This window comes from Corella eumyota, chromosome 3 (assembly GCF_963082875.1).
Source record: "Corella eumyota chromosome 3, kaCorEumy4.1, whole genome shotgun sequence".
NCBI classification, from domain to species: Eukaryota; Metazoa; Chordata; class Ascidiacea; order Phlebobranchia; family Corellidae; genus Corella; species Corella eumyota.
This window is the reverse complement of record NC_137492.1, coordinates 6845140-6868708: the sequence shown is the minus strand read 5'-3', so window position 1 is coordinate 6868708 and position 23569 is coordinate 6845140. Positions and strand designations below refer to the sequence as shown.

At 29.7% G+C, this 23569-nt stretch overlaps 1 protein-coding gene across 1 annotated transcript; it reads left to right on the top strand.

Annotated features, from left to right (window-relative positions):
• Positions 1-1131: 1131 nt before the first annotated feature.
• LOC145745508 (uncharacterized) lies at positions 1132-23569 on the top strand. Its single transcript, XM_082563604.1, has 12 exons — positions 1132-1491; positions 2452-2877; positions 11662-11772; positions 11873-11993; positions 12103-12504; positions 13808-13941; positions 17237-18056; positions 19378-19430; positions 19589-19686; positions 19986-20091; positions 20581-21255; positions 21519-23569. The coding sequence occupies exons 1-12, from the start codon at positions 1423-1425 to the stop codon at positions 23214-23216; spliced, it is 4713 nt and encodes a 1570-aa protein (XP_082419730.1). The 5' UTR covers positions 1132-1422; the 3' UTR covers positions 23217-23569.

Here is a 23569-nt window from a genome sequence, read left to right as displayed (position 1 = left end):
AGTGAATGTTTATTTAGCGTGTATGTGTAAGTTAGCGGAATAATGAACATAGTTCCTGCGTTAATATAAGTTTAAATCGTGGTTTACTTTATAGGGTAAAGTGATTTTATATAAATTTTAATTTAAACATAAGGTTTTTGATTTGACAAAACTTGATTTAAATTTCGCTTTAAAGGAGAAACGATTTCGGGGCAGTTGATTGACAAAAGAAAGAAAGGAAATGAGAGCGCGCAGGAGAAAGAAAGAGAAAGGAAGAGAGAAAAAAAGAAGAAAACGAGAGCGCACAATTTAACAGTGCTGTTTTAGTTATGTCATTGTGCTCGAAAGACATTTTATTTTAAGGGGCAATCAATGAATAACTACGTAGAGAAGTTTTTAAAGAATTTCTTTTTAAAATTTACTCGTGATTTAAAAATAAGCGACATGAATTTTTTTTAGAAATCAGGTTTTAACATGACAGTTAATATTTTATTGAGACATCAATTATTTATAAGTAGTTGTTTATATATTAAACAAATAGGATAATAGTATTAAATTTAACCAAATTAGTAAGGTCAAAAATGAAAAAAATATTATAAATCTATATGATATAAGATTTTAGAGTTTCAAGTAATAGTTTTAAATTAAGGCAAGACTGTTAATTATTTAAAATTAGAATTATAATTAAGTCTGTTAAAGAATTGTGACATTATCATTAGCGCGTAAGATCAAAACTATAACGTAAACATTGAATAAAAATCGAATGAATCACTTCACGATAAACATAACCGAAAAAATATCACTTTAAACGCCCAAGTTTTAAATGCGCCATTGTTTGGTGTTATGACGTCATAATTTGGCATTGTGAGAGAGCGCGGCGACAAAGGCGTAAAAAAGAAGGCTCGTAAAGAAAGAAGCGTAAACATTATTGATATACACGAAAGGGTAAAATTAGAATAATTTTGTTTAGTTTAAGACATAAAAGTTAAGTGTATTACAAAATGATTAGTCTGTCTTGTCCATATATTACAAGCAAGGAAGTGGTATAAATAAAGAAATGATTAATTACCAGTATCACCATTTGCTAGTTTGAATATAATGTGTATAAAGATGTCTATATAGGTAATACCCTTATTTTTATTTTCTAGATTATATAAATTGTAATTTATTTAAAGAAAAAATAACTGATTGATATTAGAGTTTTTATTTGAAATTTTGGATTATTTTATTGAAATCGAAGTTTTTTCAAAGGCAAAAAATGACAAAAAGATGGACAATATACACTGGATTTTAACAAGAACTTGGTTAGAAATCTAACATTTAGGGTCTACCACTGACACTTTGATTTAAAATTGCGTACACCAAATTAGTGTGAGCGCAATATAGGAAAAGAGCTCCTCATTTTCGCTCCTCAAAGAGAATAAAAGAAACAAGTAAAAAGAAATGACGAATAGGTACCAAACTTCGAACTCGTTTCGAAGCAATAACACACAGAGGGATCTAGCAGTTACGGTAATTTATGCAAATATTTAAATCTGCATTTTTACTTAACAAATTATTTCCTAAATCCTTAGATAAGGTTTTTTAATTATCGAAACAAAATAACTGAATTTTGCTCAATTTTTATCGTTTTTAATGACAAATTATTTTACACGAAATATACCTTATTTGTCCCTAAAAAAATGCGTTTTTTAAAATTACTTTTATAACCAAATATTCACTTGAAATATCTGGGAGCTAGTAATATTTGAATTATTATATCGATATATTTGCAAAATGAAAATTGGAAATACTTGAAAAATATTGATTTTGTCTTAACCTGTCTTAATATAAGATCTCGGCTAATAGCGCAAATACGTTTTATTCAATATGTTATATTTGTCGCTTTAATAATGCATGTTATTTGCGCGGCGAGGATTACCGTCAAGCGTGACGTATTAGCGGTCACGTGACCCCGTCGTAACTGCATTACCGCGCACGGTGCTAAGAGATCAATTGCTAATATTATTGATGACGTTGTGATATAATAATGTTTCATAATTAGACATGACTGGGTATATTTGTGTAATTAATATTTAATAACTTTTGAATTAGAACTTAAGGTGATATAAATACATAAAAAAACTGTGTGTAAAGTTTAAATGGAGGTGATTTTAAATTTATGGTTTAACTTTATAGCTGTCATCGTTTTAACTGCGCGTCCTTTGTCAAATTTATTTCTTTTTAAATTGTGCAACCTCAATAAACAACCTAAAACGGAGTGTTATAGGAGCGAGTTAACGACATGTGTCACTTCGTCCCAGTCTTACTTTTAAGGAGTTAAAAAATTATAGTTAAAAAAAAAAGTTAAATATAGTTTAATGCTGTCTAAATATTAACAGTTTGAACCAAATTTATTTTATATATACATTTTTTTTGTTAATTTTTTTAATTTTTTTTTTATTTTTAAAATTTTTTTTAAATTTATTTTAGTGGGTTGGAAATAGTTGCGGAAGACATGGATCTTACGTGTTCTACAAAGCTTTCCGTTTCCGTCTATGTCCACAAATGACGTCATCGCAAAACGCAAACTCGAACGTCACGGTTCGCAGTCGATCCTCGCGCGGCGACCGACGTCACAACAGCTATAGTGACGTCATCGACGCAAAAACAAATGGCGTAGGCGAGGAATCGAACTCGGAGCAGTCGGAGTCGAGTGAGAATAACACAACACCGGATGAGCGGATTTTAGCGTTGGGGGAATTCTTTTTCGTGCAATGTCGTCCGGAAGATCCGGTTTGTGTCGGAGAACTTCAGCTCTTGTGGCATGATAAACATTCAGGACAGGACTTAGTGTCGACGAGGCTGTATTACCTGCCCGAGACTACACCTGCAGGAAGAAACTCAACGCACGGCGAGGTAAGAACTTGTTAAATAGACTGATAAGTTTTTGATATTTTACAAAGTTTGACAATGGTTGTATGATAATATATTTGGTTGGGTTTATGTTGTATTAAGTAAAATGTGTTTTAAATCGATTAAATTCAATATTGACCTAAAAATTGATTTTTAATTTGTAATGGAAATTTAAACTATATTAGAATTAAGCTGTTTATGATACTTGAATTTAAAAAAATGTCTTGATATAACTTGCTTTGACACTGTTTATATTAAAATTTTTATTAAACAAGGCAGACTATTGACCTTTATTTGTTAAAATTTTGAGCTATTTAACTCTTAAAAAAAGGAAGTCACGTTTTATATTCAATATAAAACAATGTTAAAGCCATTTTTTTGTTTAATACAAAGAAAGTAGATTTATTAATCATCTTATAAAATTTGTAAGAACTAATAAACAATGTTGTTATACGCTCGTTTATGATACTTTATAGCCCAAATCTTGAGTGTTTATAGGCCCCCTGTAGCTAAATGCATGCGCTTTAAGTAAGCTAGGCTATGGTACTTAACTACTACGTTATGATAGGCTTGTTTAAAGTACTTTGTAAGCACCACTTGTGTTTTTAACGCGACGTTGATGGTTTTACATTTAAGGTTTTGAAGAATTTATTTTATTTAACATTTTGTTTTTTTTTGTGTATTTGGTTTTACTAAAAAATATTATAAGCAAATGTTGAATTAAATTAAAACAATGTCAAAATTTGTAAAAATTTAAATTTTTTTTAATTTTAATTTTTGTTTTATTAAAAGATAAACGGTTTTTCAATTTTTACTGCATAATTAATTTAAATTCTTATCAGAGAAATCAAATCGATTTTAGTTGGACTCAATTTAAAATTAGAAAATTAAGCAATTAATAACATTCAAATAAAAATGTCATGAGACATTTAAATTTATTGGTAATTTTGCAATTCAAACTCAACATTTTTTGAAAACTTATTAAATAAAATGTTAATTATTACTTTAAAAACTTTACAAAGGGGTGATCACTTTATAAATAGGTCAATTTTTTTGCGTCAGGTATTTGAAAATAGACTAGGGTTATCAGGCTTAAAGATCCGTGTTTGGTTTGCTTTATTTAAAGAATATCTTGTTTCATTTTAATCTTTTTAACGCATTTGTTAACATAAATGGAAAATAATAATATAGATTAAAACATTATCTAACGTTTAGTTTAAATAATTATTACAATAATTAAAAAAAAAAAATTTTAAACACGATTTTTTAAAATTAAGAATTAAGTTGATTCGAAACAGATTAGCAATACATTGTGTAGGTCTTATATTTTATATCACTACTTACTTGTTTTAAGGATTAACTTTTTCATAAAAAATCTGTTCTATTGTGTTAATATAAACAAACAGCTTGTAAAATAATTAACCGTCTCGCTTACTTCCTGCTAAGTTCTGACAAAATTGTTTTCATTTTTTGTTTGGTTTATTTATTTAATAAAACTAAGTCTGTATGCGTAAAACCGCATACCATTTTAGCGTTTATTTTAAGCTTTAATATGGCTTTATTTCGCTTTTAAAATTTTTAAATAATTTAACTGGATTGACGAGTTGTGGATATGCCTTAAAACGGCAAAAAGATTGTAAAAAATTAATTTTAATTTGGACAAAAATTGTTAAAAATAAATTTAAATTAAAATTGTTTAAAAAATGTTATTTTGAAAAATATTTTGTTTTTCACGCTAGAATTGCTAAACAAAAGCTTGTAAATTGGGTCACATTGGTTTAATATATTTTTATGTTAAAAAATACAATTTATAATATTACAAATGTTGGGGTTTACAAAAACCTTTTATATTATCGATAAAATTAAAAAAGTTTTTCTTAAAAAACCTTTTTCATATTTTTTTTTAAGTTGTTAAATTAAATTAAAATTAATTTTTCAAAAATTTTTAAAATGCTTGATTGTTTTTGATTTTGTAAATAAACGTTGTTGTTTATTGACTTAACGAATCACGTGACGAACACTTTCTATGACGTCACAGTCAAAGTTAATTTCATTTTCGCGAAATTATCAATATGCGAGAAAATCTTTTTTTCGCTTTTGTTATTTAATTACGGCGAAGCGAAACTTTAAACGATCGTAATTTGCGATCGATGTCGGACGTCAGCGAACCGCGAAATTCCATTGTTATGTCACAACAACAATGCGACCGCGAGGTAGAAAAGAATATTCAAAATTAAAAAATCAAAAAAATTCAAATTTAAATAAAATAACACAAAAAAATAGATTTTAGATTTAAATTTAAACAAATTATTTTTATGTAGTTTTAAAAATTGTAAATAAATGCAAAAGTATGTCAAATTTTTTGTTACATAAATAGTTTAATAATTTAAACTTTTGTAAAGAAAATTATTTTTAAAATCTTCTAATTAGTTTATTTTTTGAAATCGATTTTTGCCAATCTAATATTCACTGTTGCGTTTAATTTGATTTGAAATCCTAAGGGTTATAGAGAACAATTTAATTTAAAATTCGAAGTATTATAATTTTAAATACATGTGGTTTTTTGGTAATTATAAAGCTTTGGCAGATTTTTTTGTAAAACATTGGCCAGTTAAAAATATACACACATTTTACAATAGGAAAGAATTTATTATTTTAATTAATTTTTTTAATGATTTTAATTTAAATGCGGCCTTTTAACAGTTTCTGACGATAAAAAAAATTGGTATTTACATTTATTTCCTGATCATATTTATTTACCGCTGTTTTTATCTTTTTTCGATGCTTAATATTACACCGTCAGATTGTTTTGCTTTTCACGGCGATTTTGATTTATTACACCGCAGAATTTTCTTTCGGCTTTTATTCTTCGCGTCCGTCGGTCCGTGACCGCGATTTTTTGTTTGTGACGTCATAAAACGCGGTATTATCACGTTAATGTCGCTGATTGTTAACAATATCAGTGACAAAGCGTTAAAAGGTGTCCGTTTTGTGTTCGCTATGACGTCATAATTATTTGGAAATTTATTTTTTTAAATTGAAAATTGGGTTCCTTTTTTTGATGACATTTATTGGAAAGGCAAAATGTAGAAAACCCCCTTTTTAAAATACTACAAAAACAATTCAATACCAGCGTACAAAAAATGAAATTTTTTACCACAAAAATTCCAAAAATGAACAGTTTTTTACTTTTAAAATAGTTTTAAATTCATTTTATGTAAACACAGATGGACAGCGTGTTTTCGAAGTTTAATTTCATTGTTAAATAACCCATTGTTGGCATTGTTAACAGTACAAAAACATTGTTTATTTCTTTAATATTTCATAGTTAGTGATATTATAATTCGTTTGCCTTAATAAACAGATGGCATTGTGCAAAGTAAGATAAGAGAACTCTCTTCCTCCCTTTTTTTTTCTCTTTTATTCTCTCACTTTTTTATTAAGAGGAAGCGATTGAAATTTAATATTTGTCCGTTTTTAAAAACATGCCAAAAAAATTTGCACAAAATTTTTAATTTATGAGTATCAAGAATAATTTGTTTCTAAGCAAATGTAATTAATTTACATATAACATTTTGTGTTAACGATTTCAATATACACAGAAAAAACGTTTTTATTTTATTTTCAAAAAAATTTGATTTTTAAAATTTCTGTGTAACTTTATACAACTTTAAACATATATTTCTAACTATCTTTTTTAAATTTAAATTATAAATTATTTATTTTAACACTTTAGGATAGTTTTAGTGATTTTAAAATACACCAAATTCAACTTTATATTCTGTTGGGAAATAAAATCATATGTAAACAGATGTTAAAACATTTTAATTGCGGTTAACCTCAAGATATAAAAATAATAATTTTAAATAATTGTATATTTTCTTTATAAAATATAAAGGCATCTACAAATTTTTCACTATTTAAAATTATTTTATTTGTTATTATAATTTTTATTGGAGATTTTAAGTTATTTTTTAGTATGTAATTAATTTGAAATTTAATTTCAGTATATTTAATCTTGTGTTAATTAATTTAACATACAAGTTTTAAAGGGTTAAAGATTAAGAAAATTAAAATCAAGCCCTCAATAGATCAATTTATTTCAGTTTAGGAAACTACTCGATAGCTAGAAATTACTCACCTTTCTCTTTTTTCCTCTCGCCTTTCTCTTTCTTTATCTTGTAAGAGAAATTTGATATGCTGTGTAGTGTAAGCATATTAAGCGCTAGGAAGTAAATAGAACCCGTGTAAATGAACAAAAAACACTTTAAAAATATTTAAAAAAAATGTATTTGGTAAAATCTTTTAAAATTAATATTCAAATGTTTTAATTTCAAACAATATGATTTATTTTGATGTTAAAATGAAATTTATATTTAGTTATATTTATTTATCTTATTTTCAACAAATTTTTTAATTTATTGTTTGTTGTTAATTATGAATAGTTTGATAACTTAATATTATTATTTTATGGGGTAAAATTTAGTTTTTAAATCTTTTAAACTTGACAAAAAATTGTAAGTTTTACTTAAATATTTAACATACCGAAACGGTAACATAATCTTATTTACAACAAATAATGTAATAAAAGTTAAATTTTTCGAAATTTTGCATAATTTTCAACGGTAAGTCGTTTAAATTTAATGTGTAAATAATGTTTATTTAAAAGACTTACTTTTGATAATATCTTAATGTAAACAAATCCTAATCTCTCCCTTTTTTCTTTTTTTATTAAGTTTTCTTGTTTTTGATTAAGAGTCATTTATTTTACACTTGACTGCGGTTTATTTAATTAAAATATTTATTAAAAAAAATAAAATTAATTTTAAACCTTAATTAATTTGTAAATAATTTTATTATTTTTTGATTTTAAAAAACAATAATTTTTAAACGTAAACTTATGTAAAAAAATTAAATAATTTTTTAATATTTTTTGCTTTCTTAAATTAATTTTTATTAAAATATAATTTTTTTTGAAAAGTTAGGTCTAATTTTCGGTTTTAAATCTTTGCTCTTTTTTTTTCTCTTTGAGGAGGAGAAAAGATAAAAAAAACGAACTTTGTGATTGTTTCGGTGTATTAGGTTTGTTTTGTCATAAAGAGAACTGTGTCAAGCTTAATAACAATAAAAAAAGCTTTTAACTTTTTTGTAACTTTTCTTACAAAATATCAAGTAAAAGTATAACAAAAGTTATTTTTAAAAGTAAAAATTATATTAACAATACCTATAAAATTAATTTTACACGATTTTAAAATTAAAATATTTTAGCTGATTTGTTTTTTGTTTTAAATAATTCGTCTTTGTATTATTATGACGTCATAGATCGTGCTTTACTTTGGGTAGCAACTTATTTTTATGATAAATGACCTCAAACATTAATTTTGTTTTTCGGTTTTCCTAAAAAGGTTAATGTTGCCAAATAAATATTTACGTTTTTTGTCAAGTTTTAATAACATCGCGAAATAGTTGTAATTATTTTTATTAACGTTTTACAACAAAATTATTTGGGACTTATTTTTCGTTTTTTTTAAGACTGCAATTTTTTGACCGCGGGGCGTAATTTTTGCATTTTAAATTATGTCGTAACAATGGTTCAATTACATAAGCGACGTAATTTTTGCGTTCTCTTTGTGACGTAATCACGAAGCAAATACGCGAAATTGCGGGCAACACAATCGTTAATAATTTATTGGATTTTGTTTCGAGCGATGCTTATTTATTGAAAGTATATTGGGTAAAACGTGTGTTTGATTATCTAAAAAAATTAAAAAATCAGTTGATATTTGTTATATTTTAATTTAAAAAAAAAAAAACTTAACATTAACATTTAAAATTAACTAAACGATCTGCCAATTATTGTTACGTAATAATCACAATTGTCTGACATTTCTAGCCACTAAAATAACAAGAAAAAAATATTTTTTATTTAATATATCACAAATCGATAACAATAGTTATGTTGAATATTTAATTTGCTCCAAATGGTGTAATATAAAAAAAGGTTTTTGACTTTTATGTAACTTTGTTGATAGTTGTAATAGTTATTTTAACACCCCCTTATTTTATGACATAATTATGTTAAACATAGCGTCATTGGCAAAATGAGTGTCACGTGAATTTAAATGTCGAAAGACCAACTCAAAGAGTTATAACATCACACAATTTTAAATCAATACAAAATTAATGCTTATTTATAGTGAACCAATTTATTTAATTATTGATCAGAAAAATTGAAATCAATATATTTTAAAGATTTAAATTTAAGAGTTTTATTTTTTATGGTTTTTTAATTTTGGTAAATTTAAACTTTAAAGGAAATTATAGTATGAGTGATTTTTTACCTAAACAAAAAACGGCTGTTAGCGTTTTTAAATCCTATAATAGTTTCATTGTTTTTTTGGTATGACCTAATAACCAGTATTACGCCATAATCTTTTGTTTATGAGGTCATAATTACTCACAATAATGTTTTCATACTTTCGCATATAACATTAAATCACTAAAAATAAATCACAGTATTCTATATATACATCATAGGTATTTAAATGTATTTTAAGTATATTTAGGCAATTAAAATAAGAATTTAACATATGCCGGCGTAAAATTAAATCAATTGGGGCAGATTAGTTATCTATTCAGGACCTCTATTTTTTTGAACTGTTTCTTACCTGCTCTTTTGTGCCGCTGGTGGTAAATGTTATAATCCAAATTTTTGTTAAAGGTTCTTTTGGGCTGATGTGGAAATGTAAACATATGTAATATTTACATGGTATTTGGTTGAAATGTAATTTTCTACTTGATATTTTTCTGGGTCCTGCTTTATTGATTTTATATAATATACTTTAGCTGTGGTTATATAGAATAAAAATTAATATTTTATACAAACAAAAAACAATTTACAGAAACATAAAAAAAATATTTTTATTTTATTTTTGTAATAATTGCAAATGTTATAAAAATATCATAAACATATATAATAACACGCCTATTAATTACCAAAATTGATAAGAATATTTACCATTCAATTAAATAAAAAAGTAAATAAATATTTAATACCAGATTACAGAGAGCTTTATAATTAACCTTTTACAACTTCTGCGCGGCCTTGCGTCCTTTTGTTAATTATTTATTATTCGTGGAACCTTTTATGACCTTATGTGGTTTAAAGTTTTGTGTTTGCCTATTAACCTTAGGTTTTTAGAAGCGGCACCTTGTAAACTTGTATCTTAAAATTTATTATATACATATTTTTTTAATTTATTTAAAATTTATTTAATGTTTAAAATATAACTAAACAATTTTTTTTATGTTTAAACTTATTTTCTATTTTTATTTTTTTTAATTTTAAAAAGCTTAAATTTAGATTTTACGCATTTTTAATAATTTTTAAACTTGTTTTTGTGAATTATTAATACACTTGAGTAGGGTTACACATTCTGTCGCGTGGCCCACTAAATAATAGATGAAATATTCAAATAATAGGACATGTTGACTAATTTATCGATATTTTTAACCTTACTTAGCAATTTTCAGTTGCTATGAAATCAATTTTAATAAGAAACAAAAAAGTTGAAAATCACGTTACTTAAATATTTATCCGTTGGGTGTCAGTCGAGAGATAATTTATTTATTTAAAAAAAATTAATTTTTATTTTTTTTATTTTTTACGACTATTAATTATTTTGTGTCCGCGAGATGACGCCGTTTGTTTGGTTTTAAAGTAATCATGTTTACTGATTAGTGTTAAAACCTCGAAAATAACTCAGCATAAAAGCATGTGTATATACATAACACAAAGTAAAGGTTATATCGCAAATCGTGCTCGAATTTGAACAAATCTGTCATGTCATTTTACTTGACCCTTTTTTTGACCTATTTTCAAGACCATTTTGTATCTTAATTAGGAATTTTTTTAAATAGTTTTGTGGTATGTGTAAATTTCAACTTTTAGTTATCAATGTGTACACAAATAATTATTAATAGAACTTTTGATGTGACATTTCGGTTAATCGTATCAAAATTAAAAGAGTTTGATATTTTGAATATTCTTTTTACTGATCATTGATTTTTGAAACACAATCACCCGCTTATCATCGATTTGTTTTGCAAGCTAGGCTTTCTAAGAAGCTATTTATAAGTACCGGTAATTCATTTGCGAATTTCGAAGAATAAGATTAGAATGTAAAGCGTTACAGCGTTTCATATGCTTAAACGAATACAAGCTAAAATGCTTGTTTGTCATATAATTCATCATATTTTAATATTCATTTTCTCAAAACAAGATAAACTCCTATTTGAATATAAGGTAATTAAAATCATGTTTTAAATTTTACCGCGTTTATTTATTTATTGTTATTTACAGCATTCATTAACTTCAATTTTCTAAGTTATTTTCTCATAATCAGCATAAAAACTTCGTAACAAAATTTCCGTTAATATTTTCTATACCCGTGTCTAAAACGAAAATTATGTAATTTTAAAGAATTTTTTTTACTTTTATCTTAAATGCGTGCGTGGGCTAGTTTACTATATTTTGTTTATGAAGAAAATTAGTAATACTGTTATTATAATAATATGATGTTAAAATTAGAGCGCTTAATTTTACCAACATGTTGTTGTTTTTATGTAGTTTTAAAAATATTGTGTAAGCTATAATTAAAAAAACACGTAAAAATATATTTTTAACTCTTGAGTGGTACAAATATTATTCTCAACAAATGTTGTAAATATTTATTAAAAACAATTTTTTTGTTAATTTTTTAAAAAAATTTTTTTTGTTCTATTTAGGATGAGATGCTGGCAGTATCGGAAAAGATTGTAATGAGGATTACGGATTTAGCTTCGTGGGTCGTTGAGCCGGATGAGTGGAATTATGGAAGTCCTCTTCTTTTATGCCCCGTAAGATCTCAAAATTTTAATTTTGGAAAAAAAATTAAAAAAAAAAAAAATTAAAAAAAAAATTATTTTTAATATTTTTATTTCTAATTTTTATTTACAGTCACCTACCAACGGAAACAAAGTCAAATTCGGTAATTCACCTCTTTTAAAATCTCAAACACTGCCACCCAGCGTCAATATGCACGACGTGAAAGTAGAGAAAAGGGCATTAGCAGCTTCCTGTAAGAATTTGTATTACAATTTGTTTTCTGTTAAAGTAATCTAGCTGTAATAAAAATTACAAACAGAATGTTATACACTAGCATTTAAACGATGTTATATATTGTATAGTAAATGGATTCTGCACTACACATACTCAAGAGTACAATGAAATCGTCAGCGGCCAACAACATAATTCAGAACACGCCAAACACGAAACTTCACCTCGAAACAACACGGAAGTAAATGGTGAAAACAACACCGAAACCACACAACAAAACTGCACGCAGTGCGCCAAGAGACACAAAGCTGGCGTTGTGATGCTAAGCGTTGGTGCATATTGTCGCCACAAGTCTATTCTGAAGCGTATTGAAGGGGTTGAACGGGATTGGCTGTCGAGACCCGGGGCGGAGTCAATATTAGCCAATCACGGGGCTTTTACAAGTCGCAACCCTAAATTGAGAATCGTTTTTTGTCGTGATACGTTTGACTACCCACAACTATTCGAACATGATCTAATCTGTGAAGAGCTTGGTAAGTTAACTTACATTTATTTATTGGAGAAGTGGGTATATTTACTGTAGTGTCGAATGAGCAAAAACTATCAGTTTATCCTGACCTTAAATTAAACCCGCTTATATATATATAAATATATATGCAAGCTAAGCAAACATATCTAACCTTATCCTAACGTTGTAATCTAATTTTTAAAGAGAAAATGTGTCAAGATGTAATAGCTGATTAGGCTAAAGTATTTAAGCGGTAGCATGCTCGCATATAAACTTCTAACCTCGTGGGTGTATGTTATATAACTTTTCACGGGGCTCCAGTAATAATATTTGGCGAATTTGATTTAATTAACTATAGTAATTGGTGTTTGAGTTAATGCCATAACAAATAATGTGTTCAATTTTTGGCGCTCTGACCTATATTTTTATATTGGGTAAAAATATTATTGGGCCAACAAAAAATGAGTATGAAGCCTATTTTAAAATTTAAATTCAGTAAATTTTATAATTTTTTTATAATGATATAATTCTTTGTTTACACTATCAATTTACATATATGTTATAGCGGTATTTTTCTTTTTTTTACTTAATATAAATTCGAAACTTTCCTAAAAAATAACTTAAATATTTGGGCCTGGGGTATTTTTAAGGTTAATTATAACATTCTTTACGTTATAGTAATAGTTCAAACAAAAAAAACTTTAGTTATTTATATCAAGGCCATGACAATATGTTACATAATTTTTTTCGGGAATTTAGTAAAGTTTTACTAATTCCGAAATTGAATAGCGAGACAGGTTATTAGAAACTACTCTATCCCGCGAATTGCTTAGAATTGGGGGGTCGTTTCATATTACAATAGTATTCTGATTCGTAGAAAACCGCCTACAAATATTGCATAACCAAACTGTTATGTAATAAAATGGATTTTGATCGTAGTTGCTTCAATACACGAATTTTTGTTGCTTTAAAAATTCATTATTTTTTCCACTTTGTAAATATCTAACTTAACCCTTAACTATACAAAAGACATTGTATAACTTTAGTTGCATCATTTTTAACCTTTTCATAAACGTAAATGCCTACTATTTTAAGGATACGATTATAGATTTAACGTAAAGGTTATGTTATATGAAAACACTGTGCTTACGCAAGTTAAAGGAATAGACAAGTTTTTAACCCATTATAGCTTGAATTGGTAACGAAAATACATTCCAAAAATTTTTAGATTTTAAATAGAGTTTTTATATGTAGTGATATGCATGTATTTTAGATTAACGTGTATTGGTATTTTTTAGATTTTCAAAAATCCCGAAATTTATTTTTAGCTCCAGTTTTTAAAGGAAGACCGCGAAAAAAAACGAAAAAGAATTCGCTTCCGTCCGGCACGAAGAATTCCGCCAAAAAGTCAGGCCACTCGGCAAACCCAGAGAGCCCTTTGACCCCTTTACACCAACACTTGGTAAGCTATCCTAACAATAACTCAGTTGTTAAGTTAGGAAACGTGATGTTTATTTTCCGCGATCCACACCCGTCTTGAAATTATTGACGATTTTCCGATACCCAGCTTTCTGCGAAACTCTAGTTTTCGTTCCTAGAAGAATAACATTACACTAATACCAGCTGGGTGTCGTTATATGTATGTAAACAGCATATAAACAATTATAATCAGTGCTTAAACAAAACAGTTACGGATTAAAGGTCTGGAAAGGCTTAACCAACCTTCTCACGTCTGCGTTTATTCGACATAACAAACTTGATACGACTTTCTGGGAATAGCAAGGTTAATCGGTGTGGTATTTAAATGTTGGAGCCTTTACGGGCTGTTAAAAGTCTGTTTTTACTTGCGCTAAATCGGATTTTAGCGCTACCGCCAATTTGAGATCGAACGATTTTAGTCACGACTTTTGCTCAGAAATTTGAAGCCTGCAACCCGGCCTGACACATCCTCTTGGTGGTTAGAATTGTTAGTGATGGCTTATTACGTACTTTTAACCGCTTAACTTCTGTTATGGTGTTGATAATCAGCTAAATCGTGAATGATTGGTTTAATATGCAAGTTGGTGCAATGTTTTGCGGTTTAACTCTGTCCAAAATGGAATATGCAGCGCTTTAGAACTTGATGGATTATCCGCATTAAAAATAATAAGATCGCCGTGCGCTCAACTTTAACATGTTTTCGCCCTTCGCATTAGCAAGGATTTCGTTTCAGAGATTTGTTGTTAGTTAGTTTTCCTGAAAACGTTATTCCTTGGTGTTTTCTCCGCGGTATTTTTAGACAAAGTTTATTATTGAAATCAACATGGCAGACGTCTTGCTACTCGATAGTTTGTAAACACACGAGCTAAACGTGCACATAATTAAGCATGTCTATCCCTATTCGAGGAAAGCCTGAAACGTTGCGGAAACACAGCATCCCGGATGCACCACGTGACTTCTCGTTTGGTCACGTGATCCCTGGTTAGCCAATGCGGGCGCGCTACGATGTTTCGTTTTCTGAGATACTTTGAATTTCGCGGAATTGTTTGGTTTCAGAAAACACTTTCGATGAAAAAACATCGCAGAAGGTACTTGAGCTGCTAGGTTATGCTACGCCTTCTACACTTATTTTTCTTCCGGGTTCGGGCAATTTTCGCGACTTAAACGCCAGGTATTATACGGTAATCGCCTTTTTTTACATCGCCAGATAATTTAGTATCCTACAATTAAATTAGGCCAACATTCGGACGCTGGCTTGCGCCTATCACCGACTCACCACAAACTGAGTCATTGCGATTTGAAAATAGACGCCGCGAAGTTATTTATCAACGATGTCACCGTATTTAAGAAAACCTGGTACTATTTGCACGCAGAAAGACTGGTTTTGCATAAACGATAATGCAAAATGGCACTTAACGTACGCGTATAGCATATAAGATAAGCGCCGAAAATAGACATGTTGTAGTACTGGTTTCGGCTGTCAAATTTTTCTTGATGTGTTGTTTGATTTTCGGTGCCAAGTAGGTTAAATAACGAACTGATAACACTACAAGACATGCATGTTAAAAGTTGAAGTTGTTTAAATATCATGGTTATGAACTAATGTTACAATCACACAAAGTACAATGCCCTTTATCTTAATGCAGTATATTCCACGTAATCTTTTAAATAGACATCTTTTGAAATTAGTTTGATATTTTCGTATAGTTAAGTTGTGAGAGGGTCAACTTAAACCCCTTAATATTCTTATAATACGTGGCTGAGAATAAATGTGTCGAAACTAGTTTAAAATAAGAAAATCCCAAAAAATAGTCACAATTTAAAGGTCGTGGCATAAATTTAGAAAAATTTTATTTTTTGGGGGGCTTAATGTGAAAGTCATAATACTGTAAAAATAAAATGTCGTACAACTGAGAGTAAAGATCCCTAAATTACATTTAAAAATAACATTTTGTTAAAAGGTTATGGTTAATATATAATACTATGATTTGTTTTTTCTAAATCAATAAATATCTTAAAGGTATGTAAAATACTTAAATTATTTTATACAAGTTCAATATTTAATATATTCTATACTGTATGCAAATAGACCATAAGGAAATAGGAATGTGCGTTATAAACAGCAACATAATACTTCCTTAATCGTGCATTTAACACTGCGTAATCTTATTTAGTTTATCAAAATGAATAAGTAGAATTTTAGGCTAGGGAGTATATAGACAAAGGCGTGGAAAACGTGTTATGACTTTGTGTCGGATGCAATGCCGCTTTCTGAATACACAGACATTCCTCCTACACGTTTCAGACTAACAGTTAGACATTTTGTATTCGGGCCTTGGCATATAGTTATTAACAGTCCGCTCTCATTAAGTTATAAATAGTTTGCGTTGCAATTCCGCGAATGCTAAATTTTCAACAAGAAGTCTTTTGATAGTGCGACGATATATACGTGTTTAAAAAGCATGATAGTGATTGGAATCTCTTATCTGCATTCTTTAAAACTCGGCCAGGCCTAATGTAAATAAGTCACGTTTGGGATATTATTTAACATAGCGTTCCTACTCAATTGAGACTATTTTGTCCTAATGATATAAATTAATTTTTTTTTATAACGAGTATTAAATTTGGCAAAACAACATAATAAAATGTAAAAATTTGGCCATGTTTCTGTAGAGTTATTGGGTTTTATTGGATATTTAATAAAAGTTGGGGGTAATTTTATAAATGGGTGAAATTTAAAAAAAATATTTATTTTAAAATTAAAATTTTTAATATGAAATAATTCTAAATAGTGGTCTTCAAAAATTAGCCTTTTTTTGAAAAAAAAACAAGGTAATTTATCAATCTTACAATAGACTGTTTTATACTTTCAATTTCACATGAAAATATTTACATCATTAAAAAAAATTCTCCCAATTTCAAAGTGACTTAAAATATTTTGTGTTTATCTTACGTGGTAGTAAATACATGCACGCTTTTGAAATCGTGAATGCAATATCTCTGCCAAATGAAACATTCTTTTACGCTATGCAAATGAAGCATTTTATATAACGCGGGGGTTCAATATGAATGCATTGTTAGCCTAGCGTTTGCTTGTGGAGCACGACTTAGCGTTGGTGTTGTTGTTAATAAAGTGAGTTCTCGTTATAAGCGAATAGCAACATAACAGTGCTTAGTATTTCCGCGGCACCGCCTCCTTCCGTTGGTAGATTACCACGCGCGTATAGCTAGCTGCTGTGCCGTTAACGTGCTAACTAACCTTTTGGTTTGTTTAATAGGACGCTGACACCCCGACGCGTCGAAGCAGCAGTCGCCGGCGTAGCAAGCGAAAATCGCCGCAGAAGAGCGCGTTTGATCTCGGGCAGTACTCACCAGCTTTCTCTCGCTCTGCAAAACGAAGCAGACGAAGTGTATCGAGGACTCCGACACCTGTGAACGAACTGACAACGCCGACCGACGAGAAGTCGAACCCCGACCTCACATTTGAATTAGCGGTGACCTCACCGCGGACTGGTACAAAAAGTACATCACCTGCTGTGAGCTCGAAACGAAAAACAAAATCGAAGAAACGGACTTCAGGTCGCAGGTCTTCGGCTACTGCTTTAAGCATTGCAATCAAGAACAGTTTATTGGAACATAATAAGCCTCAACCCGACGCCGAAAGTTCAAAATCGGACAGACCCGATTCTTCAAACTCTGTGACGTCACATTCAACATCAAACGCGTCATCACGAAGCTCCAGCCCTGCAACGTCACTATCTCGTTTGTCAGATTGCGGAGTAATATCAACCGACAGGACAAGAAAAGTCCCGTCACCCACGGGGTCAGTTAATTCTGTGACGTCATCGACCCAGAGTAACGACCCCTATGCGACCAATTCGCCAGATTTTACGGATATTATTTCGTCACCCATGATTGGCGAAGACGAAATGAAGCAAAACTACGAAGCCATCAACCTCGACGACGAAATTTTGCTCTGCGGGATTAATGGCGGCCAGGTCCCGGAGAATAGACCTGAGTTCCTCGATCTTTTGTACAAGTTTATGAGGAAAAGGAATACTCCGATTGGCCGCATTCCATCTTTGGGATTTAAAAAACGTAAGTTTAAAAAATTAAAATGTTTTATTTTTATTTATATTTGATAAGTAAACTTTAACTTTTGTAAGTGGTTTATTAATAAGGACTTTAAGTTAAGTTTAATATAATTTTGTTGGTATAAATTGTTATGTGTTTTGCTTACGATATTATTCAAAGATATACACTTTAGTATATTTTTCAAATTTGTTAAAATAATAGTTCTTTATTTTCAATTTAAAAGAGACGAAATTTACGTGGGTTAAACTCAAATATATTAGTAACAGTCACGTTAAATAGTTGGTATTAATTATCATATTATTAATTCAGTAGTTAAAATTTATTTTTAATATTACTTTTAAAAATAAGATATATAAAGCGTATATAGTATGTTAGTAGAAAAGATTATAATAAAAAAAAGTATTTTTAATTAAAATGGCGGGATCGTATATTAAAAACATTAGGTTTTATTTCCAGAAAAAATAATTTATATGAACTAATGTTATTTAAAAAAGACGGGTTTAACTTTATTTCTATAACAAAATATTGTATAATTATATTTACTGTAGGAAAAATTTAAAGTGATACCAAAAACGAATTTTTCTAAAAATATAATTTCTGTAATTATAACTCTATTATATATTTTTAAAAAGAAATAGCTACAATTTAATTATCAAACACGATTTTAAAATTAAATTAGCGCCAGTCAATAACAAAATGATATTTTCCAGACAAAATTGTAATTAATATTAAAATAAAGGCTATAATTAGATTATCAAGTATTCGTTATAATGTATAAAACGTTTTAAGATAATACGGGTTTGTTATTTACAATTATATTCATTCATAAGAAGCTTGATAACCATTTATTTCCGTTTTTAACTATATGATATCACATGTATGTGTAACAATTTAATTTAGCTATAAAAAAAAATTTGTTTATTTTCGCTTTGGCATAATTTCATTCGGTTATTATTTTTTGTTATTTATCACGTTTTTTATATAATAACTACGATTCCATCACGATTTTAGATTTAAGCATACATTATTGTTTAGTGTTGTTAAGTTGTAATCTGATTTTTAGCACTTTTTTAGTTATATTAACAGGGCCTTTGTTTCACAAATAATTATTTTGTTTTGAAATAGATTTGAATTTTTGATAATAAACATTAGTCTGTTAGACATATTTTTATTAAAATAAACAAAGTATCAGCACTTGTTAAAAATTTTAAAATTATTTTTAATCAAAAAATTTTTTTTTTATAAATTTAGTGTTTTTTAAAATTAAATATTATTCTTTTACAACGGGTAAATATTTCTAACAATTTTTTTTAATTTTTTTTAGTTGATCTTTGGACGTTTTATAAATTATCACAAGAATATGGAGGCTACGATATGGTAAAAACAAACACCTAATATTTTTAAAATTAAATTGTTTTAGATTGTAATATTAATGTAAACTTAAATACTTATTTAAACTAAACAAGTTTTTTTTTAGATATTTTTTTGTTAAAATAGTTTTTTTTAGGAATTAAATTTTTAATTTTATTTTTTAGGTAACAGCAAAACGACTTTGGAAACATGTCTACGACAAAATGGGGGGAAATCCCTCATGCACGAGCGCTGCAACTTGCACTCGAAAACATTTTGAAAAGTAAGTTTCTAATTTTTTAACCAAAAAGTACCATAATTTAAATAAAAAATGCAATTTTTTTCCATATATTACACGTATTAGGAATACTCTGTAATTATGCTATAACAAGATAGCATAAATAATGACCTAATGCTTTACAAGTCAACATCTTTTAATTAATAGCCTATTAAAACAACATTAATCTTAATTTACATGATAAAACGAATTGAAATAGCCTTGGAAATTTCGCATTTTTGCAAACGAAAAGTTATTAATGAAACACGTTAATTAAATTTGAATTTATCTTTTCTGCAAACTAGATTACTTCTTCCTTTGGAAATTCACCTGCGTCATGTATTAAGAAATAAGGAAACGGGATCTAATAAATTAAAAAATACTGAAAACCACCGTTCAACTACTGACGAGGTAGATATTAATAACGCTTTGTTTTTACTTGAAATTTTAAAAACTTTTAAAGATAATCTTTATTAATTATTTTGGAATTTTTTTTGATACTTAATTAAATAACTTCCGCTTCGGATAAGATTAAACATTGATCATAAAAATTTTTTTTCATTTTTGATTTAATTTTAAAATGAAATATTTTTAATTAATTAGTTATTTAAACTTAACATAAGATAAGTTAAAATACTTTGTAGACTTATTTTTATTATTAATAATGATGGTGCATATTTTTGCCCACCAATAAACACCCGCTTACTAAATTCTATAAAAAACAACATTTTAAAGTGGGATTAAAAGTTTAATTAATCTAAAGATATTTCATTTTAAGTCTTTTATTTATTGCTTGGTTTCAATTTGATCACCACATCTTTTTCTCAAGTTTTTGAACTTGCCTAGTAATTTGCGATCACAATTTGCATCTTATGCCTAAAGGGTTGTTTATCTATTTAGATTCTCTCACACAATACTCTACAGAGTCGGGCGTTCAACGGCGACGCATACTTTCTAAATGGTGCCAAAATAGACCAAGACCTAAAGCAGGAAAACACGACTAAATCCATACTTAGTCCTAACCTAACCAAGCCATCAATACCTGATATAAAGACAAGTCAATGGTCTCAACCTACTATCACATCCCATCCCGCGTCTTTGCTCAACTTTGAAACCTTAGCGCATAATGTAATACGCGAGGAACTGATGTCCGAAAAGTCATCGAAAAATGCCTTCGAACGGTCGCCGCTAGACGGCGCACCGGAGGATCTCAGCAAGCCAAACGCATTTGTACCTACGAGCAAACTTCAACAAGACAGTGTTAAAAAACCACACGAGGTAATCGACTTAACGGAGGTAAACACTTCCAAAGGATTAAACCAACCCGAAATGTCTCGGGCATCTGTAATAGTCGAACAGTCGAACCTTCAACGAACTTCGCCGTTTCAGTTCAATCAAAATTCGATTTCAAGTCGAACACACTGTCCTCGAATGAGCGGTAAACCGCCACCGTTCGTGCCAACAAAATCAAAACAAACTATTCTCACATCAGTTCGACAGCCAACGTTAATTAAACCTGAAGCGGTTCATAATATTGAGAATTTGAACAGAGATGACAACAAAATTCTTAATCAGGTAACTTAATACTTTAAATTGAAAACACTTAAGCAAGTCGAAAGATATTAATAAACTAGATACTTTAGTAGTTAGACTAAATCAAGGTTAAAATATTTTCAAGCTAAATATGTTCGGCCTAACAAGGAAAGTGGTTAAAATAGCTTAAGTCAAAAAAAAACTTTTAATAAAATTCAGATTTATTTCTTATAGTTTGGTATTTCTTATGGTCTAATATTCCTATTCAAATTAGTTTTTTAAATTAAATAATTACATGTTTTTAGAAACGCCAACATTCTGACGATCTACAACAAACAAGTTTATCCTTGAGTCCAAAGCGTGCCCGAAACGCAGCACCACAATCAACTGTTTCGCCTGGTAGTCGTAGTTTTGATATTCAAAACCTTATATACCAGGATAAAAAGGTCCGGCCCACTGCGCTTGTCCGACATGATAAAGAACTCTCAAACGGCCGAACTGAGTTCTACCGACCTAACCACACCCCACAACGACATGAGAGCAGTGCTCGTATTTCGGACAATCAGTTGCGGCCCAGTTCGAAATATCAAGCAGATGAACGTACTCATATGAGCCAAAACAATAAAATACATCAAGGATATGGAGCGCCACTTTCGGCGTATCAAGATCAAAGGTCGTACCCGCCTAGACTTGATCACCACAGTTCGTCGCAAATGCGGCAATCTCAAAGTATTCCAAGTCGATCAGGGCCTCTTACGCCGCCCTCTAACTCGACTTACAGCAATGACACACTCCGTAAAGAGACTTATTATAGACCCAAGGGCTTGCTAGCTACCTCTCGCGATCAGCATAAACATGCAGCGCAGAGTATTCCTCCTAAAACTGAGCGACAAGCTGATGCGCGCATTGTAAATGAACGGGTACGGCCCCGCAGCCCGACTAGGGTCGACGAAGTTAAACACTTACCAACTCAACACAAAGTGTACGACAAATTACAGAGTTTACCGCCAAAGAGATCTTATCCAGAATCGAACACAACGCCAAGAAAACCTTTTTCCAGTGCGTTTACTGTGGATCGCCTGACCTCGACACAGCACGATGTCAGACATCAATTACCTTCACATTCTATGCATCAAGAACGCTTTCCAGTTTCAAAAACTGCGACACAAGCTCACCTTACTGACAGAAAGCATTCTTTTAGCCAATCCAGTGTCAGCCAAAGTCCTTATCGAACTCCAACAAGGCCTGAAATTCACCCCGAATATCGCCGCGAATCCCGAAATCAAATTCACGCAAGCGATCCAAAGTTACTTACACATTCGCCGAAGGAAAACAACGGCATGACGCCATCAGCACATAAACTCTTAAGCAGTCTTCCACCGACAATGGCCAACGCAATTTATCCGCTTATTCCCAAAGACTGTACACCAGAAATGTTAGAACGAATTATTCAAACCACTCTTAAAATGATGCCGCCTCTACCAGCCACTGCTGGTATACCTTCGTTGCCCGGTCTTCCATTGTCCCACGCACATAGTGCAAGTTTACAAGAATCATATTTACGGCAACAACAACAACAACAACAACAACAAAACCAAGGCAAATCGTTTCGTATTGTAACCTATCAACAGCAACAAGCAAAAGCGGCTTCCGAGTTAGCTCGAGTATCTATGCTAGCTAACTCGCCGAGCGATCCAGCCTCGATGATGCATTTTTACCAGTTATATTCCCAAATTGCATCCCTACAGGCAGGCTATCCAGGCTGGCCTTTACCCGACCCAAGCGTTGTTCCAAACCCAAGTAACCTAGCAAACGAGACTGCCAAACTTTCGCGCCAAATGAACGGTGAACTACTCCACCGTGCGGCGCATTTAAACGGCGCGCATCCGCAACAGTTAAACGATTTACATAATTCGGCGTTGCTTGCTGGCGTACCCCCGTTTGGCGCTATGCCGCCAGAGTTCGCTGCGGCGCTATTTTCGTATAATAATGGAATGCGATAGTTAAATGTCTCTTATTTTAAAATTTTCTTATTATTGATTTTTAACGTTCAAATATAGTTCATTGTTTGTTTGTTTTTCAAATATGCTGTGCATTTTACTTTTTTTCTGCTACGTTTTTTTTCCTACCAATGACAGGAAGGTGGTTTTATTTTTGACTTAATTTCTTTAATTTTTGCTGCTAATTGGCGTGCTATTAATGTTATTCTTATTATTATTATTTATAGGCTAAAAAAACATTATAATTATTGTTTTTAGCCTATATTATTATTTATAGGCTAAAAACATTATATTTTTCGGTGAACTGTACGAATCTTCTTCATTTTTACGTTCACTGTTTTCAATGTGCGCGAAAA